Raw genomic sequence first — 24,434 nt, forward strand, 5'->3', positions numbered from 1 at the left:
ACTTTTAATTATTTAAAAATTATTTTATTTTAATATTATTTTAATTTGATGATTATTTAAGCGGTGTAACTGTGTTTTGATATTGTTACTTATTGAAGTTTTAGCTATATCTGGGGTTTTTTAATCATGCTATGAGCTGTCTGGGGTATCAGTAATGCAAGAAAGTTGGGATTAAAATAAAGCAAAATAAAATAGAATAAAATAAAGAATTGTAAGATTTTCATTTGAGGAACCAAACAACAAATGCAGCAAACACTAGAATCATAGACTCAAAGAATCAGAGTTGGAAGAGACCGCAAGGGCCATCCAGTCCAACCCCCTGCCATGCAGGAAATCACAATCAAAGCATACCCGACAGATGGCCATCTAGCCTCTGCTTAAAGACCTCCAAAGAAGGAGACTCAACCACACTCCAAAGGAGTGTGTTCCACTGTCGAACAGCCCTTACTGTCAGGAAGTTCCTTCTAATGTTGAGGTGGAATCTCTTTTCCTGCAGCTTGCATCCATTGTCCTGGGTCCTATTCTCTGGAGAAGCACAAAACAAGCTTGCTCCCTTCTCAATATGACATCCCTTCAAATATTTAAACAGGGCTATCTTATCACCTCTTAACCTCCTCTTCTCCAGACGAATCATACCCAGCTCCCTAAGTCATTCCTCATAGGGCATGGTTTCCAGACTCTTCACCATTTTAGTCACCCTCCTTTGGACATGCTCCAGTTTCTCAACATCCTTTTTGAACTGTGGAGCCCAAAACACAATATACTGACAAACTGCAAATATATGTGGGAATAAATAAAATGCAGGCTTTATTAAATTTAAAGAATACACTACATTTAAAACACAGCATTCATTTTGACTGAGCAGTGATGAAGGGTATATAAGATCAAAATGCCAAGGCAGGCCACTGAGGATGTGAAAGGCCAGAGACAGCTTGTTGCTGTAGAGAGTGGGAGTAAGATAATGGTATTAAGTTTTTATTCATTCATTTATAGTATTTGTGTATCACCTCCTGACCCACAAGTGCTCCTGAGGTGATAAACACATGAAAACCAATTAAAACAATCCAAGATAACAACATTTTAAAAACACATTAAATTGACTTTGACTTATGGTGACCCTATAATGTGAGAGCTCCAAGTCACCTTATCATCAACGGCCCTGCTCAGGTCTTGCACACTCAGGGCCATGACTTCTTTGATTGAGTCTAACTAAGCATTATTGTCTTTACTTGGCCAAAGTATGACAGCTTCAGTTTATGGCTTCTAGGGAGAGTTCAGATTTGATTTGCTCTAGGACCCACTTATTTGTCATTTTAGCTGTCCACATTATCCCTTCACCAGCACCACATCTCAAATGAGTTCATTTTCTTCCTATCAGCTTTCTTCACTGTCCAGCTTTCACAACCATACATACAAATGGGAAATATGATGGCATGGACAATCCTAACTTAGTAGTATTCAATCTTATTGCACCTTAATAAGAATCCCCCCATGAAATTTTCCTGTAGTCCCCAAATTTCTAGCATTGCAGAGACAGACACTAAATATATTGAACTCTTATATTTGCTATGTTCACATTCCCTTGTCATATTTTCCTGTTATTTTCCCACTCTTTTTGCTTGGTGCCTCAACTGCCTTTCTAAATGTTTGGCTGAAATTTTAAGTTACTGCCATACTAGAAATGTGGGGATTGGGGGAAATTTCACAGGGGGGGGGGAGGTTAAAATTTCTTACTAGGGAAATGCTACAACATTTTGCACCCAATCTCCCCCTGCCCACCACCCACCCCCGGTTAGATATGTATCTGAGATGCAGAACTTTGTCTTGGCTCTTTTCTTTTGGTGAGCTGGCAGCCTAAACTGGAACCCCTCCCTTCTACTGACCTTTTTGGTCACCTTCCTATGCTATTCTCTGGATTCTTTCAATCACAAGGTATGCTGAGCAGGTGTAATGGCTAAAATAGACTGCCTGCTGTGTGATTTGAATTCCCTGGGCTGCATAACCTTTACCGTGATTCCCACAAGGAAGTCTGGGAATCAGGGCAAGAAGCAGAGGAAGGGTAGTTTAAATTGCTTTAACCTAGGGAATTGAAAAGCACAGAAAATGTTTTTGAAAAATTAAAAACCCTAAAGATTGACCAATTTACTTGGCTAAGGGCTTTCAGAAATGTAAATTGCAGAGTATCTCTGTACATAAGAACATGTCCTGTATGGCCTATTAAGAAAAGTCAGGGGAAAAAACAACAACCTAAATTTCTCATTTTTCCCCCTTCACCAAGGTCATACACATACTCAAGAATGAGATGGCATTGTGCTGGGTAGTAGAATGGATTTGTGACTCCAAGTAAAACACTGCCTTTTTGAATGCTCTTCTAAGTCTTTTAGAAGAAAATCCCTGCAAGCAGAAACTAGCACAGTAGGAAGCAATCCTTTCCTCCTAATAGGGTGGTTTCTATTTGCAGTGAGATTTTTTAAAGTGTTGGGAAGCATTCAAAAATAGCACTACCACCAGCTATAGTCAGACGTGGTTCAGTCATTATACCATCTCTTTATGCTGCATGTTTACATTCAACCAATGAAACATCCAGTAATGTTGTTAAAAGTATTTGGCAATGTAGCCAATACAAATATGAACAGTTTCATATTAAACCTAAAAAAATTCTAGAACACCTATCAGAGCTATTACTATTGAGAGCAAGTCATTCCCTAGATGAGGGATAGGTTTCTTGGTCCCTTCAAGATACTTTGGACTACAACTTCCATTATCCACAGTGGCTGGTGCTGGCAATATTAAATGTGTGGAAGTGGTTCCCAATCTGTGCTTCGTGGAGAACTAAGGGCTCCACAAGTAGGGCTGCCATAATTGTCCACTTTTACCAGGGACAAAATGTAGGACAAATTCAAGACCAAACTGTAGGGCAACTGCAGGACAAAACTCAGCTCAAAATGTAGGACATTTAAGGTCCACCATTTTTCTTCAATGTCCTACATTTTGGGCTGAGTTTTGTCCTGCAGTTGTCCTACAGTTTGGTCTTGAATTTGTTCCACATTTTGTCCCTGGTAAAAGTGGACAATTATGGCAACCCTATCCACAAGTCAAAAAGGTTGGGAAACCCTGTTCTAGGTCAATGTGTCTCCTTTTTGCACCCTGGAAAGCCCAGATCAGGGCCGCGGTGTGCAGTTGCCACAGCCCCAAGCTGGCACAGCTGGAGGCGGCTGCAGGCCACCCCTTAGGGGCAGTCTGCACAGCCCCTCAGTTTAATGTAGCTGCAGTATATATGCCAATTTCTTCTCCATTTTCTGACTGTAAAATCACTCCTCAGCTGGAAATATTATTTGAAAGAGCTCATTTCATGCAATTTAAGAAGCATGCTTCTCTTTTCACTTTTTTTTAAATGAACTTTGTTACTTTACCTACAGCGAAAATGTAGAGAGGCCTCTGCTCCAGGTAGCTTACTGCCTTTCCCCCTTATGTTACCATATAAAGTGACATTTCCATTAAGAATAATAATGAGGGGCTTCTGCTTTCAGACCATGAAAATAATGTTTGCTAAAGCTTACTGAGACTGGTTGCAAAACAAGATCCGCTATTTTTAGAGAAAAGGTAGTAGATGTTCTGCCATATTATTTTTGTTTGGTCCTTTATAGGCAACCTCCTGTGGTTGATAAATTCACTAACAGGGATAATTGCCAGACACTGGGTTTTCTGCTGAATGGTAAGTGCAAGGCAATCACTCACAAAGTGGTTCAGCTTCCTATGGCCACTGCAAAAATCCAATAATATTTTGTCAGTTGAAATGTTGTGTGTTGTCATGGTGATGAACTTCATAAAATTTGGATGTTGCCTTTTAGATTATCATTACTAGGCCCGCTAAACTGTTTTATTATACATACATACATACATACATACATACGCACTTATGTATATGTCTGTCTGTGTTGTATATCTCAGTCCTGGCTATACTACACAGATTACTATGTTGATTTTTGAAAGAAGAAAAGCTGTTATGACTTTTGTTGAAAGATAACCATTGCTTGCTTGATTGAATGATTATTATTGTCCTTACAGTTTTTGTAATCATCTACCTGTAATGTATATGTAACTAAAATAAAAACATCAGAAGTAAAATTATAGAAAAACAAACAAATCATGGCACCCTGTAGTACCTGATAGGGAAACATGTTTAGCCTGTCTTGTAATATGCACAAAACTGAACATGTGGTTGAGAGAACCGATACAATAGCCTTCCTGAGATTACAACTCAAATACAACAGGAATGGGAAAGTTGTAGTCCAAAAGATGTTGCTGGACTACAAATCAAATCTGCCCTAATTGTTGAGGCACGATGGGAGTTGAGTTCTAAAAAAATCTAGAGGGCCATAAGCTCTTACCCTTGCTTTAAAGATACTGTCCTATGCCTCAATTCTTAGAGCAAGCTTCATGCCTCAGTTCTTAGAGCATGTATTAGAAATGTCCTCCAGATTTCAGAGAAACTTTGACTCCAAAGGAACAAGAGTGTGAATTTGAGATTTCATCCTGTCTTGTCAAAATGTCACCTGGTCTCCTGTTTTTCTAATAACCTATGGGCTATAGGTTTCAGTCTGACACAAGTTTTTGTGATAAGCAAATATTCCACAGAAGAAAGAACTGGCCTGTTGCAGTAGCTGGAAAAATACTGTCTGCTAGGGACAGTGTTAAATATACTATCTGCTAGGTTAATGTAAACAGCCCAGGGTCTGGCAAGGTGTTTCCACTATGGTCCCCAGTGAATTCAGAGTAGGATGGTTAATCTTCCCTATGAAATCTGTGTCCATGAGGGGACGCTTTCTTTAAGCAGCTCAAATGTGATGTAGATAATCCAGGATCAAATTTTCACTGAACCAGAAAACTCCCTACATGACCTTGGACCAGTCAGTCCCTCTTAGCCTAGCCTACCTCATAAGGCTGTTGTAGTGAAGATCAAATGTATGGGGCAGGCCCATGTACACTACCTTGAGCTTGTGGGAAGAAAAGGTGGGATATAAAAATGACTAAAACTAAAAATGACTCACTAAATAGATTTAAACCCTACCTCTTTGGTTCCTTTAGATATTTTCCTGCTTTTACCATTTAGGCCAGTTTGGGGATGAACCAATATTAGCCCAGTTACCAAAAGATCTGCAGATAATCCTGAAATTTTATCAGAATAAATTCAGGCATTCAGCAGATTGCTGCATAATTAGCACTACCAGATTGGAATCTATAGAGTTTATCAGACGAAGAAATAAGCCAGTTTACCTCTTCAGCATTCAGTTCAGGATCCGGGATGCCCTCGGATGTTATCAGACCTAAATCGCCACCGATTTAGCCACAATTTCACCACCTAGATGCATCCCAGGTTGAAGCCTCACTCAGCCAGCACTTTTTCAAAGTCGGGGAGCTTCCAACTTCAAAAAATAGCCGACTGAGTGAGGCTTCGATGCATCCAGGTGGCAGCATCACAGCTAGATCAGTGGTGATTTAGGTCTGATAACATCCAGGGATATCCTAGATCCTGAACTGAATGCGGAAGAGGTAAGCCATCTTATTTCTTTGTCTGATAAGTTCCTAGATTTGATCCCTTTAGTAATATAGCTGCTACTGCAAAATAGTGAATATAAAAGCATGCATGTTAGACATGGTGGCTGCAGGGGAAAGTATCCCCAATTGCCAGGGTGGGAAATATGGGTCTCTCCAAATTCACTGGAACACCTACCATTTCCTATGCTGGCTAGGCTAATGGGAATTGTAGTCCAGAAGCATGTCTTTCCCATACCTACCCTACTGGAAGTCTTTCTTCTAGTGTCTAGATTATTAAACCATGGTTTGTTGGACCAATCTGCATTCTGCTTCACACCACAAGAAATTCAAATTTAGCATCATACTCCTGAGCCTATGCTTTCTTTCCCCCCTTTCCTCTAGCACAAATCATACTTTTAAACAATAAGAGGCAGAATCATATTACCACTCATTTCCAGACCAAAAAGAAAGCCTTTTCATTGATTGAAAGGGCAATGTGCAAACATAGTCCTAGGTAGAGTTTAACTAAGTTAATTTATAATGCCACTCCCAGAATTTTCCAGCCACTATGGGCATGTTGGCTGAGGTATTCTAGGAGTTTTAGAAGTCCGTTGTCTAGTTCAGTACTGAGGCTGCAATTCATATCATAAGCTTGAGAAAATGCCCACAATCACAATGTTAATATAGCTCTTTGAGAAGAGGAAAGCCTTTGCTATCTGTCTGCTTGCATTTAGGTTTTTATTTCCCCTTTATTTTCATTTTATTTTCTTTTTTAAATACTGTTTTCACATCTGCTTTTCATGCTCGGGTATCAGATTTGAAGAATCAGACAGTTGTGATGGACTGTCACCAGAGAGAAAGGTGAGGATTTGCTTGTGTGCTTTTATCGCAGCACACAGCCAGCTGGTAACCTGCATGAGATTAGCAATAATTCCTTGCCTGAGGGTATATGGGGCTAACAATGTGCTTTGCAGAAATACCCAATGCCACTGGGGAGCAGAACTAAAGGATCTTGGCAATGCTTACTCCCTTACCTAGAATCTTACTGATGCTTGAATTGTGCATGTCTGGGAAAGCTTGCAAGATCTTGCGCCTCTCGTCCTTGGCCCACACCATGAAGGCATTCATAGGACGCTTTATGTGGTTGTTGTTCCTGGATTCAGGAAAATGGCGTGAGCCTATGAAGAGAAAAGTAGGGACCAGGATGGTTAAAAAACACAACAACACTGCAAAGCATAACCAAAAATAATTAACTAGATTTAAGAGAGTTTATGAACAAAAGGCCTGTCTCCCCCACCCACCCCTCCATAATCTCAGCAGGTTTCCTCACTGGCCTGCAAGTCCCCCAGTCTCTGTCCCCCTAGTCTCTTTACCATGCATTATTCTCTTCCCTAAACTGCTTCTTCCTTCCTTTCATGAGACCCTTTCTGCATCTTCTGGCTCATTAACCCCAAACAGCAATAACTGTTGTCAGGTTTCTACAATTTCTAGAACATTTCAGTGTAAGTCAAAGCTGCAGAGTCTTTAAACGGGTATTCATAAGGCAGAGTTTCTGAAGGCATAGCTTCTCCCAGTAATGAAACCATATGAGGAGATAAGATGCACCTGACAAAATGCATCACAGGAATACTGGCCTATAATGAATCTGGCAACCCTATCTATTTAAAAGATCTTTCCCAGATCCCCATGTCAGACTCTATAGATGTGAAAGGATCTCAAAAGATTGCCAGTGACCATTGTGGAAAAGAAACTCATGCTAGAAATTTATAGGTGGATGGAGTAAGCCACTCTGAAGGAAAATGGAAAATGTCAAGATTCTACCATAAGTATGTACCTCTGAAGTGCCCCTTGAAACATTTTTGGAGCACTGATGAATTCACAAGATAATGAAATAGTTCATTCAAAGAGAGTAAGAATTTACTTGGTTTCTGGAAAACATGACAGATGGCAAACTCTACACAGTACATTTCACAAGTATGTGAAACTGTACAACAGATGTTGTTCGACACCAAGTCCCAGCAGCCCTAAACATCATAGCCAATGTCAAGAAGCTGCAGTCCACCACATTTGGTGAGCTACATGATTCCCAGTCCTACTAGGAGTTAATGGAAGTCATCAATGCATAGCACGATTGGGAAAAAAAACAATTCTGGTTATTCTAATGAGATATTCTTTCAGAAATTTTGCCTAACACCCATCCTCACATTATATGGCTCTTATGTCCTTCAGGGTATTGATTGAAACAAAGAAAAAGCCCAGATTTTCCCTGGAAAATTTCTTATGAAAAGCAACAGTCATTACCATCACCATCGCAGGTTAACATGGATTCGTCCAGCCTTTGTAAAGAAGTCTCCTCTGCCTGTTCTTTTGCGGGTGGAGATTCCAAGCCAGCATGGTCCTGAAAGTGGTTAGCTGCATTTTATCACGGCAAGGAAATTTAAAAGAAACTAGCAATGATATCTTTCCTAGAAGTATTTTGTGGCATTCACTTTATATTTCAAAAAGAGTGGTTACTTTCATCTTATGTTATTCAAGAGATCACAACAGAGTGTTCCCATATGACTCAAGGGAATAACAACTCAAAAATTCAAGTCTCAAAAATTCAAAAGCTAGCTAGCAAAGGACTACAAAAAGAGGAGGATGTAACACAATTTGCAAGATTCAGGAGCCTGAGATGACAAAATATCCAAATTTCTCCAGTTCAGAGGAAAGCTCTTTTCACTGACAGAGTAACCAGCATTCTTGATACCTCTTATTGACATTACTCTCAAGGAGAAAAGCTTAATGAGTTAGGTCACATCTGTTATGGAGCTCCTTGACACAATTTTAATGTTATGGAATTCCTCAACACAGCAAATGTCCTCTGTTCCATTTTGTATTACATCTGAAGTTTGGAACTGATGAGATGGTAAGTTAATGTACAATCTTTCTCAATCAAAACCTCTAGGCTAATTATGAGCATAAACCTACTCAGATTTCAGGTTCAGTATATAATTAGTTTGGTTCAAGCAGCTCCAGCTGTTCTCTTATTGCAAAGTTTGAGCAGCATGTGACCCATGGGGCTCACTCATGCAGCCTTTTTTGTGGCCTCTGTCCCCTGCATTTCCTGTTGCTACTAATAGGAGCATGCCTGAAATTTGGTTTAAAAAAGGACCATTAGGAGGGGAAGGAAAGGAAAGGGGACACACTGCACTGCCATTCCACTCTTGTATACTCCTCCCCCACATACAGCCAGTGGAGCTCCACCATCGGTGGAGTTGGTAATGGGCTGGATGAGGGAAAACAGACTCAGCCTGAATCCAGAGAAGACAGAAGTACTTGTGATAGGCTCCCCCGGTCCCGGGAAGGAAATTTGTCCACCTGTCCTGAGTGGGGTCACGCTCCCCGCGAAGGACACAGTTCGCAGTCTGGGGGTGCTTCTGGACTCATCGCTTCATTTGACTCCTCAGGTGGATGCAACAGTCAGAGGCGCCTGTTATCAGCTTCGGCTGATATGCCAGCTGCGACCCTTCCTGGGCCGGGGGGACCTTGAAACAGTGGTACACGCACTGGTAACCTCTCGACTCAATTTCTGTAATGCGCTCTACATGGGGCAACCCTTGTACCAAACCCGGAAGCTACAATTAGTCCAGAATATGGCAGCTAGGCTGGTCACTGGTAGCTCCAGGGCCAGCCATATAACACCTATACTGAAAAATCTGCATTGGCTGCCAATACGCTTCCGGGCGCAATACAAGGTGTTGGTCGTTACCTATAAAGCCCTAAATGGCTTGGGCCCAGAGTACTTGGAGCACCGTCTCTCCCCATATAATCCACCCCGCACTCTCAGGTCAGGAGGGAGACATCTTTTGAGAGTTCCTAATGTGAGATATGTGGCGTCTGCGCATAGGGCTTTCTCTGTATCGGGCCCGCAGACTTGGAACTCTCTTCCTGACGAGCTCCGTCCTGCCCCCTCCCTGGAGTCCTTTAGAAAGAATCTTAAGACTCATCTCTTCCGCCAAGCCTTCCCTCAAGTGTCCTAACTACCACTCTTCTCCCTGCGCACTGTGTGTATTGTATTATGGTATTTAAACTGTTTTTACTGTGTTTTATTGGCTTATTGGATTGTACGTTGGATTTTATGAATTGTACTGTTTGGTTTTAATAAGGGGGTCTGATTGGGCTATTTTGTATTTGTTGTACACCGCCATGATCATAGGAATGGCGGTATATAAATGGAAATAATAATAATAATAATAATAATAATAATAATAATATTTTCGTAGCAGCCATGGGACTTTGGTGGTGGATAGTGTGGCCCTCAGATCACACTGAGAATTTGGCTATCTCTACCATATCCCTTCAACTTCTCTAGTAAATTACTATGAGAACAGGCTACAGTTGAAGCTTTCACTCTCAATACAGTGGATGATGCTATTCCTGGAAATACTGGGGCTTCTGATGAGTTTATGAGGATGGTGAAACCTTGGGAATGTATAGTCCCCATGGATCCCAGTGCTGTGCTGTTACTGGATCTGATGTGCAACAGCAGCCCTTCTTGTTGACACTGCTTGGAATCTTTTGGGAGAAAATGAAGGAACCATGCAGGAGAGGCTTCACTAGCAGCTGGCAAGCCTCCAAGGTGACTTGTGTTCTTTAGTTTGGTGTAAGAAGAGGTGAGAAGGTTTTAGGCCTCTTTCTGTTCCTGACAACTTGGAGTTCAAAATTAATTGTACAATTTAATCATATGCAGTCAACCCTCTTTATCCATGGATTATTTATCATAGAATGATAGAATAATAGAGTTGGAAGAGACCACAAGGGCCATCCAGTCCAACCCCTGCCATGCAGGAACTCTCAAACAAAGCATCCCCAATAGATGATCATCCAGCCTCTGTATCCACAGCTTGAAATTTTTAAAATATATATATACATTGCAAAAAGCATACCTTGATTTTGTTTTTTTATATAAGGGACACCATTTTACTGTGCCATTAAATTTAATGGGACTTGAATATCCATGGATTTTGGTATCCATGGAGGGTCCTGGAACCAAACTCCAGCAGATACCAAGGGTCCATTGTACCCTAACACAACCAGCTAATTCAAGCCCAGTCAAAAGTGAGACCCCAGTTAGCTCATTTTAAGTGAGCCGTCTTTTGAGCTGAGCCTTGAGAACTTCATTTTTAAAACCTTTTTCAAAGGTTACTTTGAAAAACCTAGATGTCAGTCATTTTTTATATACTGCATTGGATTCCACATTACAGTTACATACATCTTCCCTAAAATTCTGATTCTCACTCAGACTTTTAAAAGAGAAAACAAACATTTTTGTTCTGCTGAGACTAGTCACATACCTTCCTGAAGGGATGATTTGGGGAGCCATCTATTGCTCTGTTTTGGCTGTGCAAAAGTTGCCGAGCATCTTGGATTGCTTTGGTTATAGCATCTCCCTCTCCAAGGAACCCTAATTGTTTTAATAAAATAAAATTGATGTCACACAGTCAAGTGACAAAATGTTCTTGAAAAGACCCCAGCTGTCAAAAAGTTGCACAGAGATAAAAATTTACATTTGGTAATTCTACATCTGTCTTTTAAAAATGCTCAGGTAAGTGCTTCTTAGAACCATCAAGAGTGTTTTGTATCAGTAGAAAAAGAAATATTTAGGGTGAAATCTTATCTCACCTGGGAGAATTTCACAGAGGCCAAAGGATACTAGAGACCACCTTGGAAAGCAACAATGCTTTTGGTCACCTCACTATAGCTGTGCAGTAAGAGCAAAAGGAGGCTTGTTCTGGGGATCCAAAGCCCCGTCACTCCCTGGATAACCTCTAAAATGAGTGTGTATGTGCATGTGTGGGGGAATACACTGGTCCCAAAGCAGGCTTTACTGAATTTTGCTCCTGATGGAAACAATAGGAGGGAATTTTTCAATAACTCTAAGAAAGTGTGGAGGAAGAACTGCTTCTCCCCTCCATCTAACTCTGAGGAGTGTATTCCTGGCAGGGCTTAGGATGTTTGTTCACCATGGATTTACTTCTTCTGCCTCCACAGGGTCATGTTATTTTGTTGTTTTGTTCAATTTTCAGCAGTTTTAAGCAGTGAAACTGCAGACTTGTTATCTGTTGATGCAAAAATAAATCACTCTGCATCCATTTATTTGGAAATGCTAATACTGCTTGGTTCAGTTTGGACTGTAATTACTGGAGACTAGAATTCACTTTTCACTGCCTGAGTATATGAGGAAAGAGCAAATACTTAGTGCTCTTGATGGTGTGTCTCTGGAATGAAAACATCTTTTTTTTTTTTTTTTGCATCTTCCTATTCACTAGCAGAACAAAAACTGTCATTTTTTAATGATCAACAATATCCTAGGAGGGGATGCAACACATTTGAACTGAAGATGTAGACTGAGATATATTAAATTGCATTATTTCATGACAGCCCATTGGTACAATACTAGCACACTATTGCCTATACTAACTGAGTGGGATTTTAGAATGAACCCTTCATAGCCTTACTTGTGGATGCTGGGGACTGAATCTGTGACCTTTTACATGCAAACCAGGGCTTACGAAAATTATGGTTTGAACCACAATTGCCAGAATCTCCATGCTGGCTGGAGAATTTTGGAAATTATATACCAAAAAGTAACTTTTCCAAAATGATGCAAAGAATATGCTTCAAATGAGCTAGAGCTTCTCACTCTTTCATTCTAATGCAAGAGTAACAAATACGGGAGAATAATCCTAAACAGAATCTTGATAAATGCCATAGTTGGGTCTTTTCTGAATCGAAGATAGGGTGAAATTATTCTTCTGAGAAATATCCCGAGAATAAGGTAAGTCATAATTGATTTCAATGTGGAACCACTGGTTCAGAGGCATAGCAAGAGAAAGCTCCATGGTCTTACCCAAAGGAAGGCTGGGAGGGCTGGTCTGCAGCTCCTGAGAAACTCCATGGTTAGACGTGAGCGACTGACAGGTGCTGATTTTTAAACTAGGTGAGCTGGAAGAATTGGGGAGATCAGAACTTTTGGACTTTGCTGTTAGGTTTAGTGGCTGTGAAGATTCCTGGAAAACATAAAGAAGAGAAAGAGAGGAGACTGCATCCCCACTAGGGTATTGGAGCCAAGAAATAAAGCAGTTCATGAGTTTCACCTGGATCTGCAGGTGCCCTGAGCTTGCAGGTCTCTTCACCGCTGAAGGTGAGGGGCTGTGCAGCAACTGCATGGGGTACTCCACTATAGATAATACAGAAACAGAAAGATGTGGGGTATAGAATAAAACATTAAAACAAATTTTACACCCAGCAACAATTCCTAAGGAAATAAAATTGCTGTACGAAAAACTAGGAAACTGAAAATCAGGCTCTAAAAAATGATGTGAATTAAATAGGTTGCCTAACAGTACATTTGGCCACTAAACAAACATAGTTCCCTGGAGCATGTCCCTGAATATCTGGGGACATCCATGCTGTTATTGATTTTTCAAGCAAATAGCAATGGAATCCCATTCATAATAGTAAAGTGCATCTGAGTTACACTGAGTTGGATCCAGACTACAGACCATATCACATGGGGATGAAAGAGCAGTTTATCTTTCCCAAATTCAATGCTAATTTGGGAGTTAAGCCAGTTCCTATCACACATAAATTGCCACCAAATCACCACCTGGGTCCATCCCAGATGCAGCCTAGGTTATCTAAGTTGCTTCTGCAGCCCCTTTTCAAAAACAGAAGCTTCCGGCTTTTAAAAATGGCCGTTGAAGCAGCATATTCATGACAGGTAAATCACAGGTAAATATGAGTTATCCTCAGATAAGGATATAGTTTGGAGTTTTGGAATTCAGTGTCACGAATATGCTGATGGCACCAAATTCTCTCTTTCCTTCCCATAAGATCCCAAGAAAGCTGTCTCAGTTCTGAACTGAACTGAATCTGTCTGTTGTCACTGAAACTTACTCCCCACAAAGCAAAGGTACTCCTGGTCAGTTGAAAGACAGATAAGGGAATTGGGATGCATCCTGTGCTGGACTGGATTACACTCCACCTGAAATCTCAAGCTTGCAACTTGGGTATTCTCCTGGATTCAACCCTGAACCTGGAAGCCCATGTTTCAGTGGTAGCCAAGAGTGCATTTGCACAGTTAAGACTAGTGTGCTAGTTGCACCCATTTCTCAAGAAGCCAGATCTGGCTATGGTAATGCATGCCTTGACTGCATCCCATTTGGACTACTGTAACACACTTTATGTGTGCACTGGAAATCATTTGGAAACTTCAGTGGGTCCAAAATGCTGTGGCCAGACTGCTGACTGAGACAACTCACAGGAGACATATAACTCCCTTGTAGAAATAACTCCACTGGTTATTGGTTCGTTTCAAGGCACAATTAATATTGCTCATTACAAACAATAAAGCCTTGGCTTAGGTCCAGACTATTTGAAAGACCATATCTGGCTATAGAAACCTGCCAGAGTCTTAGGCTCCTTGGGGAAGGCTTTCTTTCTATCCTACTACCATCACAGGTCCATTTGGAGGACACAAGAGGCACTTTCTCAGCGACTACTCCCACCCTCTAGAATTTCCTTCTGTGGAAGACTAGGTCTCCCCCTTTCTCTCCTTTTACCAGTAGACAAAGACCTCCTTGTTTATGTAGGCTTTAAATGACTAATTGTTCACAAACAGACCTATTTTATGAAAGGAGTACTCTTATTTTAAATTTTGTATGTTTTTAAATGATTTAATATTGTTTAACGTGTGGTTTTTAAAATGGTGATATTTTCATTATGTTTTCATTGTGTTCTCTAATTTTCTTACTGTGCTTTAGCTCATTTTGTTTTATTGTGAGACACTTTGATTTCCATACTAAGGGAAAGGTGGCATATAAATGCAATAAACTGTTGTTGTGTGTGTTCAAGTTGTTTCTGACTTATGGCAACCTAAGGTGAACCTATCATAGGTTTTTTTTTTGGGGCGGGGGGGCAAGATTTGTGTGTGACTTGCCCAAGGAGAATGTGACTTTCCTGAGGTGGTTTTCCATGACTGAGCTGGGATTCAAACCCTGGTGTCCAGTGGCTTAATTTAATGCTCAAACCACTACTCCACACTGATTAGCAAACACAATGAATAAATAATACTAAATAAATTATTTGCCAATTTCATTCTTATAGGAAGTAATGAGTAATGATTAATTTTCTTTCCACTGCAAGAGAGTCTTTGAAACCTGTCACTATTTGAACTTCAAGGTAACAATAATAATAACACTTACATTTCTATACCACTTTATATTGCTAAGTGGTTTACAATGTGTTAGTCAATTATCCCCAACAAGCTGGGTACTCATTTTACCAATCTACAAATGAATGGAAGGCTGAGTCAACCCAGAGCCCTGTATGATCAAGATTTATTCTACACAAAATTTGCATATGGATTCCTCACTCTTCACAGGAAGACATCTACTGCTGTTTCCTGTGCAGAAAGTGGTGTTGACTTTTTTTTTGCATTGACAACAGCAATTTTTGCTCTGGAAATTTTCATTCTCAAAGGAATGTTATTATTTTCTGCACAGCACATGTTTTCTGCACAAAATATCATCAGCAGATTTTGTATACAATAAGTCCCTAACTGGGAAGATTCTCCACAGTCTATGATTCTCTTCATTAGGGTTTCCTGACACTACTGAAACTCATTTTTGACCATATTTCAGATGTTTTTGAATATTATTCCCATCCCTGTCCTCAGTTAAGTTCCTTCCTTCTGGATTACAAATGTAGAGGCAATATGTTCTCTTCCATCCCTTTCAACTCATGCTTCTCTCCCTAGACTTCCATCCCCTCCCCATTCTCACATGGGCAGGAACAGTGCTAGCCCACCTGCACCCAAAGCACAGCCCCTCTCACAGTTCAAAGCTGTCCTCGTCACTGTTAAAGAAGGAGGCTCTTGTGGTTGGGTCCCAAAGCTCTGGACGCTGCCCCATAAACCTAATGCAATTAACTTATTATAGGGACAACCCATCAAATACAAGTACTCTGACTTGTTTGGCTTTTTATTGACTGAAATCTAAGGAAATGGTTCACCAATGTATTTATTAATGAATCATCACCCATCCCAAAGGCAACAGTATGAAGGCATGCTGGACACCTATGCTCCATTACCCAGAATTCCAAATGTCTTGACATCTTCATACCTGGTTTACAAGGGATTGGCTGGATTGGAAGTGCCATTTGTGGATCTGGGGTGACAGGAAGAGGCTGGTGACTGGGAGGAAAGGCTGGAATCATTACATATGGCATGTTGACCTGCTGAAGAGAAAAGAATAAGGCAAGTAGGGGAGGCAAAGAGACAGATAAAGCCAATTTTTTTAAAAAAAAAAACTTCTAGGAACACTAATACCTATCCAGAATTATCTGAGATCAGCAAGAGGGGAATTGGTAAGATTTTTCTTCAGTTCATTCTTTAACATCAAAATGAAAAATATCAAAAGTTTTCTCCACACTGGATAGTATAATGAGAGTTTTGTACACTTTTCATATTTTTTTGATTTTTTTTCACAAAAATTTCATGAAAGGGCTTTTTCACAAACCCCTTTTGCAAGTTTTTCACCCTAAAGGGCCCAATTACATCTGACATTTGTACAGGTGCCAGGGTTTTTGTTTTTTTTTTCAGTTTGTTTGTTTTTTGTTTGTTTGTTTTGGAGGAGAGAAAAAATTCAAATGATCTTCCCATCCCTAATAGAAAGAAGATGGCCTTCCCAATTTTCAATCCCATTAGTGTAATACCTAAACATTAACAAGTTACTTGCGGGAAGACCTCTCCCTACATAATCTGCCCACACTCTCAGAATAACTGGGAAGAGCATATTAGAGCGCCAATCAACTAGGCTTATATCAACTTCCCAAAGAGCCTTTACTGCAGCTGCTCCGAAACTATGGTATAGTCTCCCAGAAGAGATCCGTCTTATTGCCTCCTTGGAGGCATTTAAGAGGGCACTTAAGATGGATCTCTTCTGGTGAGCTTACCCACCTGACCTTGTATAAAGGTCAGGTCTGATTGTTGTATAACTCTATTGTATTGCCACTTGATGATGAGCTAGTTTTATATTAATTGTTATTCTATTTTATCTATGTGTTTTATGTGTATTTTAGTGAACTGTAATCCCACCTCGATCCATCTGGGAGAGGCGGGAAAATATAAATAAACTATATCATCATCATCATCATCATCATCATCATCATCATCATCATCATCATCATCCGTAACCTCCCAACATATTTGTGGACATACAGAAATGTACTTAGTCATATTGCAACAAAAAGAAAGCTGAAGTTTCAACCCAAACTGTATTGACATTAGAGATGCGTAAATCCATGCCTTTCTCCTTCATGGTTTGATTTGGGTTGGAAGAGCAGTACAAGAGGAGGAATTAACCTCTTTCCCTTACAACATGGCCCTGATCAAAATTACAACACCCCTTGATAAGGTCTCACTGCTCAGAATAGAGCACATGCTTTTCATGCTTACAAGTTCAACTGTGGCATCTCTAGCTAAATGTGACAAGTTATGGCATGGACTTTAACCTGAGGCATGCAGCAGTGCTGTCATTTGTAACAGACAGTATTCAAGAAGGAGGACAAATAGTTGGATCAAGTGTAAAAAAAAACGGTTGTCACAGTCTGCTCTCTGCCACCTGCATGCTCAGTAGGAATGAGAAGAGTCTTTAAGTGCAAAGTGATGTTGGTATGTAGGGCCAATTCTCATTTGCCATCAGTGAAACAGGGGCCTACATGGTGCACCTCCACTCCCCACCCTTAAATGCATGATTAGTGCTGTTTTAACACCATTTGTTGATCCAAATTTCTTTCATTTCAATAAGACTTGCCATGATTTTATGCTACAAGTCACAGTGTACAATAGATACCCCAATCATAAGCACATTTCCACTCAATTAAAGTGACTGCTTTCAAAGAATTTACAATTACAGCCTTAGTCTTTCCCCCCAATTTTTTTTTAAATGTAATCAGTCTTCATCATCTTAAATGAGTGAGAAACCTGTGGTCCTCCAGATGTTAATGTAGCTCCTATCACTCCTAGATAGCACAGCCAATGGTGAGGGCTGATGGATCATGTAATCTTAAACTTTTTCTATGTGGGTTTTCATGCACATGGGGGTGGGGAGGCCTAATTTAATCTTATTAGTTTACTTTTCTCTACTTTCACAGAAAAACTGTGATAGAGGAAGACACCAAGGTTTTGTTTGCTGATTTTTCAAGCTTACACTACAGTTAAGCTAACTTTTCTGGCTATTCCCAAGGGAAAAAGAGCTCCCCTTTTACCTGGATCTGCTGCTGTAGCAGGTTGATCTTGTGTTGCTGCTGGATAAGCTGTTGCTGTTGCTTGGCAATCTGCAATAGGGAAAGGCAATGAAGAAGCAGGTCGTCTCTAGCTGTGAGCCATCTGAGCAGAATGACTCCCCTCTCTCAAACAAAGAGATGGTCTCTGTTCATTTGGTACTGGTAAAACAAACAAGTGGGGTTTGGGGGCTATAAGGCTGTGTTCTAGAAGAGTTTATTCCTGAGGTTTGGCAGCAGCTGTGGCTGGCATCTTCAAAGAATGCTGGAATGGAAGGGAGTGGGGTATATATTCTGTTAGTTGAGAGGAGGTGATTTGCACATTAATCTGTGTATTGTTCTGTTGTTGAATTGCAAGGCCTACAGGGCGTCCATTGGCTTAATGATCCATTGTCTGCTGGAAATCCCCCTCACCTTGGGTGGTTTTCATTTGCATTTGCTGGGTCCTAATTTTGGTGTTTTTGAGGACTGGTAGCCAAACTTGGTTTGCTATAAGAGTTTCTTCTTTCCTGTTGAAATTGTTGATGGATTTCAATAGCTTCCCTGTGCATTCTGACCTAATAGTTATTGGCATGGTCCAGAATTTCAGTGTTTCAAAAACACCATATCTATACATATAATTTATGTAGCTGATAACAACTGCTATATAAGAAACAAAGCACTAACACTTTCAGTTCAGAACACACCACATTTGCCTTTCACTTTGTTTAAGTACTCCTAATGACCTTGTAATTTAGGGAAGAGCTACGGCCATTCTATAGAATACGGATTCAAAAAGTAAAATGAAGAAGCTGAATATTTAAGGTGGCTGATTCATGAGTATATATTTGAATCTCTGTGTTAACAAATCTTAGAAAGGCAAGTTATCAAGGAGAAAAAAAACAAGTATCGGTATAAAATGTAACATTAAAATTGGTACCAAGAAATGCTAGCATTTCATGGTTTCAGAGAAGGTATGAAATCTGCAGTTTTGGAGAGCTGTGGACCTCAGTTTGGAGAACAACAATTTGACTGCAACTTTCATCAGACCTAACCAGTATATCTAATGATGTGGAATGCTAGGAGTTGCAATCCAACACCTGAAAGGCCACAATAACCATCCATTTCCTAGTCCTTTTCCAAATTAGAATTCAACCCTCAGACCAATAAAAAGTATGCCTTTTTTGTTGTTGTTCTATCCTAATACTTTATTTCCTCATAAAATCTTAAGCTTTGGGGATGTATTTTAAAATTATGAAGGTTTGCACTCCTCTTAAATCTGGTGGCACCTTGGTGGCACAACTGATATGTAAACTCCCCTTCTATCTTTTTGAATAAAGGCCTCAAGTAGCAAGATTAGATTATTTTAACAATTCACAGGATTCTTTGTTTGCTGGAACAGATTAAATTGTGATTTCTCTGGATTCACCAGCACTATTTCTTTAATCACTATAACATCCTATCATATGAGCTTTGCAAACTTGTTCAGTTTGTACAGGTGTATTTTCTGATGTTGAACATGCATGTGGTTTGTGGAGTAAAACATTTAATGTTTAGGGTTTTGTATTACATCATGTGAGCATATTACTCACTGTGTCTCTCACCAATATAGAGAAGCTGCAATATTTCTAGGTTTTTTTACTTTTCAACCGTCACTTGAGGTAAATAAAGTGCAATTAAACCCACTAACTCAACACAGGATTGATAAGATCCCTTTTCAAGTTTATACAGGTTCCTCAGATTGCCAGTCCTGCTTTCTTATCACCTTTTGAAGATGGTTATGGAAGGCATATGCAGTTCACTTTGCTGCCTACCTGTTCCTGCTGCTGTCTGGCCAGCTCCATCTGTTGCTGCTGCTTCTCAAACAACATAGCTGCCATGTTCTTCTGCTCTGAATGGGCTGTCAACAGCTGGTCCCGCAAAATAGACAGCTGGTTAATCATGACCAGCAGCTGCAACTCCTTTTCTGCTAGACTTTCCTGGGTTCCTGGGCCATACAAGAACCCAAAGACAGATAATAAAATAAAATGTGATGTCTAATTCTGCAATATTAAGGCAACAACCCTATTTTGTATCACATATTGTTTTAGACATTATGTTTCATCTTATATTGTAAGCAGCTTTGGATCTCGTGTTGGGGGAAAGGCTGAATATAAATCAATTCAATAAAGTAAGTTCTCAGAGACCATAATATTTTTCAGATTTTTCCTCTAAAGTTGGAGACAAAGTCACTGTTGGATAGGGATATTCAACCTTCCAAGCCTTTTCCATGATACTGTAGAAAGGTCTTCAGTTTGTACTTCTCTAGTGTCATAGTCCCAACCCAAACAACAGAAAGAAGGTAGTTCATGGACATGCTGCCCCCTCTTGTAGCAGGTAGACCAACAGATGGCCCATTGCTATCATTGGATTCCTAAAGTACTCACAGTCAAGCTATACCAACTGCTCACCTTTCACTTGTTTGGAATCCATGGGACTTTTCCCCAGAAGTCTCTCTTTCCAGTCACTGGACAATAGCTTCTCAATGGTCGGCATTACTGTTGCAAGAAGAACATTAGTGGTTGTGTGACTGGGGGGGGGGGGGGGAGTGTCAGAAGTCATTGAAAAGAAAGCTTTTCAGAAACTACTGCAAACAATGTGCTAGTAAGACAATAATACAAATGGAAACTAGTTTGCATCATGGAAGAGCAATCTCTCAAAGGCCAAGATGGTCAAGGAAATTAATGAATTAAGAATCTGACAAATTGACCTTAAGCCTCTGACTTCCAAATGCAAGGGCTGAATACAAATTCAGTCTGTCCTAATAAATAATGTTCCCTCTTTAAAACATTACATACTTGGCTAAAAAATGTTTTGATGAAGTATGAAAATAAAGGTAAAAGTAAAAGTATTCTCCTTCGGCAAAGTTGTCAAGTCATGTCCGACATACTAACATTATTATATGAATTTTGTCTATAATTATGTGTAGCCCCTAAGGGTTGACTTGGATAAGGAAGGGATAAAAAAAGTACTAAAGCAACTACCTTCAGAAACTGAATTGAATTATACTCACAAATTCCAGTCCATTAACAAACGTATGAACAAGACAATGGATTCATGGTGTACTACCCTTCCTACTGCACACATAACAAAAGGAATCTCCTCAGAGAAGATTTTGAACCCAAGGAAATTGACTTTCGGCAATTGAGGAGCTTATCACTTGGTGTTTTAAACCAGCTCCAGCCTGCCGGGTTGCAGCCGGGATGTAGGCGGGGATTATCGCACACTATATTGCTTCTGAATCACCAGACTGGGTCCAAGCCAGGTCCAAGCCATGCTCTGCTAGCACTTTTAAGAAGTCTGAAACCATGTTCTTCTGCAAAGTTATGACCTTTGTGGACGGAAAGGAAATCTGAAGCAGGGAAGCAGAAGCTAAAGTGTTTTTTTTAAAAAACAAAAAACACCTTCCTACCTTCTTTTAAGTTTTGATTGAAATCCAACTTTTCTTGGCTGGAAACTGTAGACTCAAATGCAAAATTCCTGCAGTCTAATGCTTTGTCCACTGGAGATGCAGGTTCCTAAAAAATACATATATAATCCATCATCAGTCATCAAGAACCAATCTTTGCTATTGTTTTCCTCTGAGGGTGAGAGAGGGTAACTTGTCCAAGATCACCCAATGTATTTCCATGGCAGAGCAGGGATTTGCACCCTGGTCTCTAGAGTTGTAGTCCGAAGTTCAAACCACTACACTACACTGTCTTACCAATACTGTACTATCACATTATACAGTCCTTTGCAATCTGCACTAACTGCCATTAAGAACTTAAACAACTTGGGATTAGGTAACCTGACAGAGTGACTCTTTCCATGTTTACTTATTTTATTAACTTTAGAGTCATCATCTAAGGTCCTCCTTTGGTGGGGGGGGGACAAGGAAAAGTGAGCAGCTAGAAGAGAACAGGTCTTTTTAGTGGTGATATCCTATCTGGATTGCTGGGGTGGAGGGGCACTAGGAGGATAATTTTCTGCTCGCCTATATGTTTAAAGAACTCTTTTATAGTTTTAGATGGCGCAGGACAGACCGTCTAAAAAAGGTGGACTCCTGGGTGCCTGTTTTTCTGCCAGAGGGAAGCTGCAGCCACCAAAAGCGAAAAGTGGGTTCTTCTAAAGCCAGAGCGGCAGCGTAACGAGTGCGCCACTGGTGCACTGGTTATGCAAGTGTCGTGTGGATGTTGCACAGCGCTTAGGTAACAATGGCGGCGCCCATGTATACAGGGTGCTGCCATTATTACACCGTCATCACATGCTAGGGTTGCGGAGCGTGTGGGCGCTCCACCCCCAGGCAACCCTAGCACATGACGAGGGCATCGCAAAGGGCCCGTATGTACCGGGCCAATATTTGCAATATTTTGTTCCCATTGATGATCTTATTTTTGCTTTCAGCATGAACTGTGCGGTTTTATCACTGCTGTTTGTTTTATCTTGCTTGTTATCATTGTATGCCTTCAAGTTCTTTCCAACTTAAGGTGACCCTATCATAGGTTTTCTTGGCAAGATTTGTTTGAAGGAGGTTTGTCATTGCCTTCCTCTGAGGATAAGAGTGTGTGACTTGCCCTGATTTTAAGTTGAGCACTTCCAATTTAATTGTTTTACTACTGTCTCATATTATTTCATTTTTAACTTATCTGTACACTTTTCCAATAACTCTGGGTTTGGAGCTGTTTAAATTTCTAAAAAGATAACAGCACACATTTAATAAAAAGTTACATCTTTCTTTCAAGAATTATTTTTCCAAATAAAAGATAATAATAGAATTCTAACACACAAAGACAAAAAGCTAGTTCAGTGCTGTGTACTATTACTGAAATTTTTAAAAATTGGGGGAAACAACCTTTCACCTCCCAAACACCTAAAGTGGCTTTAAAATGCTGTAAAATGTGTTAATTTAGCCCTCATAACCATGTAAGATGATCACATATCTATAAAAGCAACTATACCCCCGCCCCCGTAAAAATGGTCCAAAACATGGCTGAAAATAAACCCAGCTGGCCACTTTGGATGCACAAGTGTGGCTCCCAGCAGAAGTGTGGGGGTGAAAAATAGCCCCTCTACAGTTGCTCACCCTTGATGTAAAACATACACCCCACAAATGATTTGTGGTCCATCCCTTCAATTTACATAAAAATCTGTAAGTCACTGCCTAGTTCAAACCTTTTATCTATAACTGACATGGTCTTAATATAGCAAAGAACTTATTTTTTAACACAGCATAGATATGGAGCTATTCATTTAAAAGTCACTCTCTACTGATATAAAGTTAAGATTCAAACTATACAAGATGCAGGAGATCAGATCTTCCAATGCTTCTGTTTATAATTTAAAATAACCCGGCATGTGCCTGTTTTGATTAGAATGGTGTTACTGTGAGAGGAGACCTTTGTGCGATTTCAACTCTACATTGTATCCCCCAAATATTAATTAATTAATTAATTAATTTCCTACCCTTTTCCTTAAAAAAAATCACAAACGGGAGCAAATGGCAGCTTTCTGTGGCAGCAACACGACTGCAGAGGGAGTTCCACCTCATGCAGTGCTTTTGTTTGATTAGAATTAGACTCTCTCTAAACCCTTTTCAAATGAAAATCAAAAGATCCAGAAATGGGCCACACACCCATATATGTGAATGTATATGCAGAATGAGGACCAAGTTTATAATTTAGCAGAGAAAAGGGAGGGGACTGCCAAGATAGCTGTAATTTGTGTATGAAGAATGGGCAGTAATTTGGTATTCACTTGTTATTATTGTATTTTTTAAAATCAGTTGGAAGTATGTCTAGAGCTTCTTCTCTGCCTCAGACAGCGAAAAGGACTTGTACTGGCTACAAGTGAGATTATAATTCTTTGTTCCCTGGGGAGGGGTGTCTTTGTCACTAGGGACCCTCTGAATACCAAACACACACACACAAATAAAGAAAGGAAAGCTTTGACTCAGGGCAAGCAAGAAGGAACCCAAAAGCTTTTGCCCCACCTGTGAGAGTGTTTGGGAGTCAGTAACTTCACTCAGTGACAACGGTGATTTCTGTAGTTTGTCAGAGCCAAGTGTTGTGCTAGCTGAGGACTCGTAGCAGTTCTCGCTCTTCTCTTCTGTCTTAATGGCACAGTTCACCATGTTCCCAGATCCATTGAGCTCCAGCTGAGGAGAGGCAGGGCTCCTCATGGACATCCTATGGGGAGAATAAGAGACAGAAAGATTACCATGAAAAAAAGAAAAGAAAGGTGAACCAGTCACTCATTCACTTTAGAAATATATCTGCTTTCCAGAACATGGTGTCCATGTAAAAAAAAACAAACAAAAAAAAAAAACTGCATGGATAATGAGATTGCTTCTTTCTCATTGAAATATTGAGAATGACATTTCCACCGTTTAATCAAATGCCCCGCCTCCCCAAAGGCTATGTATGTATTGAAGCATACTCACAAGCATGAATATAGTGAACTGCTCTTTTTTGAGCTCCAATTTGCCACCAAAAAAGTATATACAGTATACAGAAAACAGTGCATAACAAAACAGCCCACCATATCATATACTAAAATATCATCTGCTCAAG

At 40.1% G+C, this 24,434-nt stretch overlaps 1 protein-coding gene across 1 annotated transcript in view; it reads right to left on the reverse strand.

Annotated features, from left to right (window-relative positions):
• The window catches only part of SOX13 (SRY-box transcription factor 13), a 32,887-nt gene extending 8,838 nt beyond the window's left edge, over positions 1-24,049 (reverse strand). Inside the window, exons 1-11 of the mRNA XM_089514595.1 lie at positions 23,855-24,049; positions 21,296-21,401; positions 20,295-20,381; positions 19,659-19,831; positions 17,851-17,919; positions 15,705-15,819; positions 12,678-12,760; positions 12,431-12,590; positions 10,875-10,984; positions 7,840-7,936; positions 6,573-6,716 (exon numbers count right to left, since the gene is read on the reverse strand). Coding sequence (XP_089370721.1) covers positions 6,573-6,716; positions 7,840-7,936; positions 10,875-10,984; positions 12,431-12,590; positions 12,678-12,760; positions 15,705-15,819; positions 17,851-17,919; positions 19,659-19,831; positions 20,295-20,381; positions 21,296-21,401; positions 23,855-24,049 — 1,339 coding nt within the window. The remainder of the gene's footprint in view (positions 1-6,572; positions 6,717-7,839; positions 7,937-10,874; positions 10,985-12,430; positions 12,591-12,677; positions 12,761-15,704; positions 15,820-17,850; positions 17,920-19,658; positions 19,832-20,294; positions 20,382-21,295; positions 21,402-23,854) is intronic.
• Between the last annotated feature and the right edge of the window lie 385 nt (positions 24,050-24,434).

Source organism: Sceloporus occidentalis, unplaced genomic scaffold, assembly GCF_023333645.1.
Source record: "Sceloporus occidentalis isolate IW3139 unplaced genomic scaffold, rSceOcc1.0.p SCAF_3, whole genome shotgun sequence".
In the NCBI taxonomy this organism is placed as follows: Eukaryota; Metazoa; Chordata; class Lepidosauria; order Squamata; family Phrynosomatidae; genus Sceloporus; species Sceloporus occidentalis.